The sequence below is a fragment of the Seriola lalandi genome, unplaced genomic scaffold, assembly GCF_002814215.2.
Source record: "Seriola lalandi dorsalis isolate HSWRI2012SDOR001 ecotype SW California unplaced genomic scaffold, Sedor1 jcf7180002055008, whole genome shotgun sequence".
NCBI classification, from domain to species: domain Eukaryota; kingdom Metazoa; phylum Chordata; class Actinopteri; order Carangiformes; family Carangidae; genus Seriola; species Seriola lalandi.
Window position 1 is genome coordinate 2,495,974 of NW_019525551.1, and position 10,009 is coordinate 2,505,982.

General features: G+C 43.1%; 1 protein-coding gene across 4 annotated transcripts in view; it reads left to right on the forward strand.

The window, feature by feature from the left end:
- LOC111647728 (septin-7-like) overlaps positions 1-10,009 on the forward strand; it is a 56,488-nt gene that overhangs the window by 28,265 nt on the left and 18,214 nt on the right. For all 4 annotated transcript variants that reach the window (XM_023397374.2, XM_023397375.2, XM_087171505.1 and 1 more), the window contains exons 4-5: positions 6,137-6,237; positions 6,353-6,487. In XM_023397374.2, the coding sequence (XP_023253142.1) occupies positions 6,137-6,237; positions 6,353-6,487 (236 nt within the window). The remainder of the gene's footprint in view (positions 1-6,136; positions 6,238-6,352; positions 6,488-10,009) is intronic.

The following is a 10,009-nucleotide window of genomic DNA, read 5'->3' on the forward strand; positions in this document are numbered from 1 at the left end:
TACCAAGTAACAGTAACTTGTCAAGATTTGCAGCAGTGCACCAACAACAGCAGTAAGACCCGTAGACTGTCGATAAAGATGGACGTGGCCTCTGTGACGTCACCCACACGTTTCTGAAGAATGGTGTTGCAGCTCAGAGTGAGCTGCTCCGCCGTCGCCATCATCTCAGTGTCTGACTCCGCCCCTAACTCCCAGCTAATCCAAAAATGGTCAGAGAGGAGGGGCGTGTGTGGAGCCGAGACTTTGGTGAATAACAATTTGAGACAAGCATACGCTCACCCACCTGTCACTCAAAGAGGCCACGCCCTCAATTTAAGCCATAATAAAATGGGTGAGTTATATAAACAGTTGTGATGAGGGAGAAAATTAGCTTTACAGACCAAAACAGTTTTTGTACCAGGCTGTAAACATGTCTATTTCTGCTGTGAAGTGGGACATTTTAACATGGGAGTCTGTGGGGATTGACATTGTCATTTGGAGTTTTGGGTTCTTCAGTGTTAGCTTCATTTTTCAGCCCCAGAGGTTGCTGCTTGGGAAGAACACTACGAGTTCGGAAACATGGAGCTGGTAAACATTTTGCAGATGTTGCATGAGGAGGGAAATGCACTTGACCTGTTTATTAGACCTCAAGGACACACACAATACCTTTTTAGAGAGGGACACTGACTGGGAACATAACTGATGTCACAGCTCCCAGCTGCAGTCAGCCTCAGTAATACCTTATGCTGTAAACAGTCGATTAGAATGGAGTCATCAGTCATCTTATATCTCCACCTTGTCAGATATTTAAACATGACCACAGAGCTCAGCTTCAGGTGTGAACATCCTCCATAAAAGCAGATTTCCAGGGCTATTGAGTATTGAACTCAACACTGACTCAGACTTGACTCAGGCCAAACTGAGTCATCGGGATGAGAAGGGGCCTTGGTCAGGGAGGAGACCAAGAGCCCAGCGGTCACTAAGAGCGATGTCCTCCTGCAGAGATGGAGACCCTGCTGGAAGAACAACCATCTCAGCAGCTCTCCATCAATCAGGCCTTTATCATGGAAGGATGAGATGGAATATGACAGTTTGATTGTGAGCGCATGAGGAAGAAGATTCTCTGATCTGATGAGACAAAAACTCTTTGGGCAGAACTCCAAACTCTATGTCTGACAAAGACCAGGCACTGCTCATCACGTGGATAACATCCCCCCTACAGTGGAGCGTCGTCATGGCAGCATCATGTTGTGATGTAGTCAAATACAGAGAGGTCCTTGAAGAAAACCTGCTCCAAAGTCCAGGAGACCTGAGACTGAGGCGACAGTTCACAGACAGACGAGTCTACGACGGAGTATTGGGGCTATTGTAGGATAACAAAATAAAAAAATAAAAAAATTATGGAGGCAAGGGAGGGGGGGTTATATTCTGACGTGCAAACCTAACTAGTAAATAGTTGTTTTCTTCTGAATAGGCCCGGTTCATTATCTCTTCAAAGTCTGGATGTTTATGATGTCACGGTGATTCTGGGCTGAAGTCACGAGCGTTTCCTTCTTGCTAAATCTGATTGTAAAGCATAATTTGATTAGGTCTTCCACTGCTCATCTAATACACAACAAGCGTCAGCATCTGTTGTGTGATGAGGTTGATCCATCTCTGCACAGTGACGTGATGCGGTTCCTCAACAAAAGTTAGTTTCTCGTATATTTGTGACTTTAAACTCAGAGAATTGCTGATTTTTTTTTTCTCACATATTTATGACTTTATAATCTCAAAGAATATCCAAGTTTTTTTCTCTGAATTTTACCCCTCCAAGGCAGATTTTTTATTTTTTGTCCTACAATGACCCTCGTACATCGTCGTACAAGTCTGACTTCCCTGGAGTGGCCAAACCAAAAACCAGACCTGAACCCCCATAGAACGTCTGTGGAGAGACCTGAAGCTGTACCTGCTGCCAAACACGCTTCTACAGAATCTGAATTAAGGGTCTGAAAACATTTGTTAGTGAGGAACTTCAGTTTTTCAGTTTTAATACATTTGTTAAAACTTTCTATGGATGAACTTAGTGTAGACCGATGGGCAAAAATGGACATTTGATCTATTTGAAATCAGGGCTGTGTGATGTGACCAAACAGACCATTACCATGATTAAAATCACAGATTTCTCTGGTTTGAGAATTGATGGAAACATTTGGGAAAATGTAAGAACACAACTCAACAACATATAGAACACAGGTCTAGTTGTTTTTAGACATTTGAATGTGGAAAAGTTACAGATCATAACTTTAAGTGGACCTGGAGTTCAGACTGTTTACCGAACTACTGTTCTCTAGGTCAGGAGTGAACCTTGACCTTTAGATAGTCCCTGATTTTTAGTTTGACTGGAGGAAAGTCAGCATATAACCATTTCTTCTTCTATTGTTAAATTTGCAGAAACAAACTCACAAATCAAGTGACAAATCATAAAAACATTTTTGTATCCATACTGAAACAATCCAGAATACCGAAGAGTCTGCGATGTCTGACACCGTATCCTCACGCAGTGCGTCCCAAATGACGGGTTGTGAAAGCAAATCAGGCGATGTCACTTGTATCTTTTGCATCTGCTCATGACAGCAGTTCTGTTGTGTTCCAGTCTCTGCACCAGCACAGAGCTAAATTTACTCTGTTTTGGCGAGACTGAAAACATTAAGATTCCTCTGCTCCGTCGCTCACATCAGACCTCATGTGAACCCCATGAGCACAGCAGGGGCACAAACGCCCTCCTGCTAGTAACAGCTAGCGTGTGTTAGTGTATTTGCCACGGCTGCTGTGGTCTGAGGCCGAGGAAGAGAGACGGGGTCAGAGTATTTTTATTCCAGAACAATCTCATGTTTTGTCGCTCACTCACATTCCCCCAGATCAGATTTCTTTTAAATGATGGTGTTGAGACTGACGGCATTTTTGAGGTTTTTCTCCCAAATTTGTTTTTCTTTGCAGAAACGGTGGAAATAGCAGATTCGGTTTTGAGATGGCAGACATGTCATGCGCAGACACTTACAGTACAAACACACACTTTCGCACACATTCTGGAGGCACAATTAAGCTCAGATATGTCAAATGACTGCAGTGCGTGATATATACACTCAGCTGTAGAGTCAGACAGATTATCTGAAGGTTTGTGGAAACTGAAGAATGTTTGTGTTAGCGAGAGGGCTGTAGTTTGAGTTAAAGGGGTGATCCTAAAATAACTAGATGGCCTTGTGAAAGTATGCAGCAAAGTGAGGGAGCAGCAGACGAGCTGCAGGAAATGATGGATCTGTGGGACTGACGGCGAATATATGTGACTGTTTTCCTGCTTTTACAGTTTCAAACTCCGTTATTTCAACAGTCTGTTGGGTCCTGATTCACTTTAGCACTGTGTGTCATATCAAACATACTGTGGCAGTACTGGGGATACTAGGGGTCTGTACCAATACCATGATCCTCAATACCACAGCCAAAAACAGAAGACAACAGCACACACACACGCACACATGCACGCACACACACACACACGCACACACACACACCTTGATGTAGTCAGTGTGCATGCTGCAGTTTAAACTGACCAACATGGTGACAGACCCATGGTGTGAGAACATTCATTTAAAAGTCAGTGTTTCATTTAAACAGACTGAACAGTGATGGCTGTAGCTGCTAATGTTCTGAGCACCAAGCTGGTGTTATAAACTGTCGCTACGTTAGCCTAAACAAGCTAACGTTAGCCTTTGGAACGTTGTGGGTGGAGTGTCGTTACAACCGATGTCAGCTGTCACAGTTCACAAACAACAACGGTAACGTTTCAGGACATGAACATGTTGACGACATGTTGATGTGAAGTGAACAACTGAAACTCTCTCAGCCTGAACTCAGTGAACAGATCTGATGTCTGTCTCTGAGCTGCTCAGAGAAGTTCCAGGCGTTTCCTCCTGTGGCGTCGTTTCTCCGCTGGCTTCTGGTCGTCTATATGATGATTCATGTCAAATAGTTTTGTGGTGCAGTGGCTCTCTGATGATGGCAGTGACAGCGGCCACTGAGACATACAACCAACAGGAAGAAACAGCATCCAAACTTTGGCAGAGCTCTGGTTTTTTTGAATGAATTTGTAAATGACACACAGCCGTATTTACAACGCTGGAGAACAGCATGGATTTCCCATCTCCGCAGGACCAACGCCAACTGACATGCACTCGGTTTATAAAGGCTCCAACATTACCCACTTCCAATACAAAAAAGGGTGGTGTCTATAACAAGGCTTACGGCTCACATTATGTAAAATTTACCTTGACACAGTTCTTTCAAAAAAAGCATGTGATATGCTCAGACGACCTTTACGAACCCCGAACAAAACGAACAAACCAAAAATGAATCTAACACGATGCATTAATCAACTGAACAGTATCCATCTTTAATTAATACACCACAAAGAATCACTAAACAAATATCTAAACTTAGATGTCTGACTTTGGGAACGCGGGTGTAGGACCTGTGCACCTGCTTAGTGAGGGGATGCGTGCACACACTAAGAAATGAAAGTACAGGAATGAACCTAAAAAGGTACAAAGGCTTTGTGGCTCCAGCTGCACCCTCGCAGGGTTCAGCACTCTACCTTTCAACATTGGTACATGTTTGTACTGTCTTGTCTGAACCTCTAAAAGAACATTTCTGTACCCCGAGTGACAAAACTGTACCTTTATGTCCAGGTACAAAAATATACCTGGAAAGGTACAGAATTGGTCTGTTTTTTTTTTTTTTTAAGTTATTTTTTTGCCATTTTTGCCTTTACTTTGATAGGCACCGTGAGAGAGAGAGACAGGGAAGTCAGGGAGAGAGAGAGGGACGTGACATGCTGCTGTGGGTCGGGCTAGAACCCATGGCCGCTGCAGTTAGGACTAAACACATGAGGTACGCGCTCGACCAGGTGAGCCGCCGAGGCGCTTCCAGAGTTAGCACCTTATGAGGTGCAGGTGGAATGACATGTCATTTTGGAGCTTTTAAAAAAAAAAAAAAAAAACTGACAATCAGTTTACATCTTTTAACAAAATTCTTACATTCTACATGTAAACTAATCCATCTTCAGTGCATTTCAGTGTATAGTTCTGATAGAACTGATTTGTTCCAGCACATGAGAAAAAGCAGCTTTTCAACATTAACCTGAAGCATTAGACCTGAGGAGCCGTCCTCTCACCGAGTGCAACCGAGAGAAAATTCATTTTGGTTTCAGACACAAAACAGGAACAAGGTTCAGTTACAAAATGCAAATTCATGACTCACATACTGTATCTGGTTTGATTCATTCAGTGTTTTAACGCTGGCTTTGTAAGCCTTCCTCATGACCCCACAACATTATTAAAACTATTACAACAATGTGAAGACTAGCTGAAATGCACAGCCAGCTGTGCTGTAAATGAAGCTGATAAAATGATTCCAAGACCAAGACTTGAATGGAAATTGTCACCTATTTTATTACAGCAAAGCCAACTCTCTATTTAAATCTGCCTGAACCTTCATCTGGTTAAAAGTATTATGTACCCTCTGCTGTCAGCAATGATGTTGTACCTGGCTCAGTTAACTCAGGGTTTACCTGTCCAGGTACCAGCTTGTTCTCGTCAGAACAATCAATAACGTAACATGATATGAGACGAAACGATGTTACTTGCAGTCTAACTCAGTCGAGTCAGCGAGGTGAAATGTAAAGAATATGATCATAGTTTGTTAGTGAGAAGTGAAGTAATCATCCATCACGCACCTATTTACACATCACTGCTGTAAATATTTATCTCCTAGAGGAAGGAAAGAGTCGGAGTCTGAACGCTCACACATCCGAGCAGCAGATACCAGTATCTGTGAATCTCTCAGCAGGCTGTGTGGGTGCACTTACAGTGTGTTGATGTGTCATCGGTGCCCTGAGCGGGGGAGGATAGTGCAGGCCAATGTGTGTGGGCCCATTGTTGCTGCCAGAATGTACAATGTGAAGTGTATTCTTCAAAGTGTTGAATCCTCACAGATCCAGAAAGATCATCAGAACGTCGCAGCATCCGTGTGCGGCATGTGTTTCCATTCAGAAGTCGTGTCATCAGCAGGGCCAGGTTTTATCACTACTACACTGAAATGTGTGAACGTTGGTGTGTTTCAGGTGGAGCAGTCGAAAGTGCTGATTAAGGAAGGAGGGGTTCAGCTGACACTCACCATTGTGGATACACCAGGTTTTGGAGATGCAGTGGACAACAGCAACTGGTGAGGAGTGTGTGTGTGTGTTTTTTTTTTTTCCAGAAGAATGTGTGATCAGATTTTACTCTGATCTGTTTTTCTCATCTTCCTCCGCCTGATAATCTTTCCACCATCTTCCCAGCTGGCAGCCAGTCATAAACTACATTGACAGTAAGTGTGAGGACTTCCTGAACGCAGAGTCGAGGGTGAACCGCAGATCCATGCCGGACAACAGAGTCCACTGCTGCCTGTACTTCATCGCACCCTCTGGACACGGGTAGGTGCTGCTTGGGGTGACGGTGTAATGAGATGATGTAGATGTAAGTAAGTGGAGTTTTGTGTGTAACTGTGACTCATTATAATAGCTTTGATGCAGTAAGTTGAATCAGGTGTGGAGAAGTTCAGTAAAATACCTGGAGCACGCATAGCTGCCTCGAACACAGGCGAGATGGTTAAAAGATCAATATCAAGCAACCGGTTTCACATTGGAATCAGTTTATTTGATCTATTGTTCGTGTAAAAATATGAATTAGTGCAGCTTTAAGTTCTAAATATAAACCTTCACTTCACACAAAAACCAGCAATTTTCTAGCAGCAGTTGTCAAGTGGGAGGATGGTTGTGCTCTTGTCAAGACACTCCCTTTATGAGTCTATTTGTAATCATGGCTCCTGTTAACTAACAAACATTCTGCACAGGTTTCAGTCACAGTGCAACCAGTGAAATCAGCTGGTGAAGTGTTAATGTGCGATGAAAACCTGAAGAATCCAGACCTTTCTTTGGCTTGGTTTACTCTGAGGAAAAGTCTGTGGTTCCACCCAGCTCCTTCTCTCTTTTGCAGGCTATGAGGGTATAGTGAGTGTGTGTCTGTGCCATAGACAAGGAGGCTGCCAGCCAGTGTTTGTGACCCACAAAGGTTATATAACCCAGTTCTGCTCATGCTCAGTAGAGTTCTGCTCTCCATCACTGAATCACCCAGTCAGAGTGTAGGCCAACAGAGGCAGGCCTCTCATCTCAGACAAACACACTCTGTCTCCTGACATCCTGCACTGTCCCAGAAAGTGTGTGTGTGTGTGTGTGTGTGTGTGTGTGTGTGTGTGTGTGTGTGTGTGTGTGTGTGTGTGTGTGTGTGTGTGTGTGTTCACTTGGCATCACTAGATCTTCTTCCCTGTCTCTCAGTATAGCTGCAGAACCAGTCTCAGTTCAAATGTGGAGCTTTCTTACAACCCGATAAAATGATGTGGCTTCACATAGAACTTGCCCATCTCTTCCTCTGGATGAATGTAATAACTTGGAGGATGTGCTGCTGTTATCAGGTCAAAACAGCCTGAGCTGCACTTTGTGAAGAGTGCTCATTAGGAAATCTCAGCATGCTAAATTATCAAATATGTTTTACCGAGCCAGAGAAAGTTATACATACAGTAAACTGTTGTAGCAGCAATTAAACAATACATGTGTAAGTGCTAAATAATAAAAAAGAGAGAAAAGATGAATAAGAATAAGAGTGGAAACATAACTCAGATAAGGAGCCCAGCCCTTTATCTTCCCTCTTAGATTTCCTCATTTCCTGAACCGCTCCTGTTTTCTCGTCCCCGACCTTTCTCTCACTCATTTACTCTTTAAGTAAAAAGAAACAGTGTAAATATGGGCTGCAACTTAGAAACCTCTACGTGTAAGGCATAAAATAAGGGGGTTGCCAGATCCTGTTATATTGTGGGAGTCTGCTTTGTAAGACCTAAGCATGCTACATTAAGGTGAACATGGTAACGGTATATCTGCTAAACAGTTTAATGTTGGCACTGTCATAGTGATCATGTTAGCCTGCTGATTTAGCATTTAGCTCAGTGCATATGCAGACAGACCTGTTCTACACTGGAAGGAGACAATACAGCGCCGATTGCTGTCATGACTTTGACATAAAAGTCAGTGTAAAGCTGCCATCAGGTGCATGACTGTATAGTTTTTGCATAGTGCTCTATAAAAAAAGATTATTATTATTATTATTATTATTATTATTATTATTATTTAGGGCTGCACAATTAATCAAAATCTTAATAACAATTTTGCCAAGTGCAACATCCAAATTGCATTTTCAATCGGCGCTGCAATTTTTTTGATAAAGGTAGAAAGTGTTATGGTGTTCCAGAGACGCCTCTACAAATCATATTCTCCAGACGTAAAGGAACATGTTGGTTTGGTACAAGACCAACAAAAATCACATCATCATTATTTTTAACTTTTTATGCCTCCGCGCTGGCGACAGTCAGAGCAGGCATATTGTTTTCGGGTTGTCTGTGCGTCCGTCCGTCCCATTCTCAGTAACATCGGGAAGGAACTTCTTCAAAATTTGCCACAAACATTCACTAGGACTCAAGGATGAACTGATTGGATTTTGGGGGTCAAAGGTGAAAGGTCAAGGTTACGGTGACCTCAGAAAACATTTTTTTGTCACGACTCAAGACTTCACACAGCGGTTATGACAAAATTTCAAACCAATGCTTCATATTTTCTCTGACTGTGGATAAACAGGGATGTGACCTGAAACTAGTCTGAGCGGAGGAGGCAGACGACCACCAGGAGATGATTCTAGTTTTCAGTGAAAATGAAATGCAAAAGTCATATGAATATCGTTCTTTTTGCATATCATGGAACCCTATTATTATATTATTATTATCATTATTATTAGGGGTTTTAAAGGGTTTAAAACTGAATTATGCTGCAAAACGAGCTGACCATGATGTCCATTTAATAAAATTGTGCAGTTCCCCTTGAGCTTTGGACAGTGCAGTAAGTTTACTTCACTCTACGGGAATTTGCCAGAATATAGTTTCTAAGCAAACTGTTAACCACCTCTGCAACAGCTGTAGAATAACAGTTTGCATGTCGCTGCCTCCAAAAGTCTCTGACATGTGACTGTAAAATTTGAACTCCTGCCTGAGAAGTAAACTTCATCCTCAAGTGTCCAAGCTTGGCTCTGGGAGAAGACAGGAACAGTTCCAACAGTGAGTCCAGCCTTCTCTCACTGCTGCTCAGATAAGTCCCTGTCAGTGTGCAGAGAGGATTTAAAGTTTAACCCTGAAAGGAATAACATTTTAAGATCACGCAAGTTCCTGGACAGTCAGTATCTTCACCAGTCCTCAAATCTCCCCCTTCCTCAGACCAGACGCTCTGACTCCTGTTTTTATCTGGGGTCACGTTCAGTCCAGCATCATACACTAACCTGACCCTGTTCTTACCAAGTGGTTCTTTCACACACTCTCTGTGTCCCTCTGTGAACTAGTGAACCGCTCAACAGCTGCTTTCTGCCTTCTTCATGCTTCTGCATTCCTGAGATGTGTAATTCTCATCCCCTTTATCAGCACCCATTACACACAGACACCCACACAGAACCGAGTCCACACGTACCGTGTCGTTTGCATACAAGACGGATAAAAATAACTGCATCCATAGTCACACTGGACCAGAATCCAGCCATGTGCAGTTCATGTTTACATACTTTTCTCCCATTGTGCTGCACATACTCACACTCCTGCACACTGCCCACAGCAGCAGCCAGAGCCTCACAGCTGAATATGTCATTCACACGGGGATGGAGACCCTATGGAGGTATTTACAAAGATAATCCCTCATTAACTCAATGTGACATAACCATGAGTTGTCACCGCAACAAATAAGACGAAGAGTCCGTCACGCTCGGTTGGCTTCACTGTGTCTTTGCTGTAGGCTTCAAGTCATGCACAGTTGTGGTCGGCCCTCTGCTGGTGACCCACTGAACTACATTTCTTTAAAGCCATGCACGGG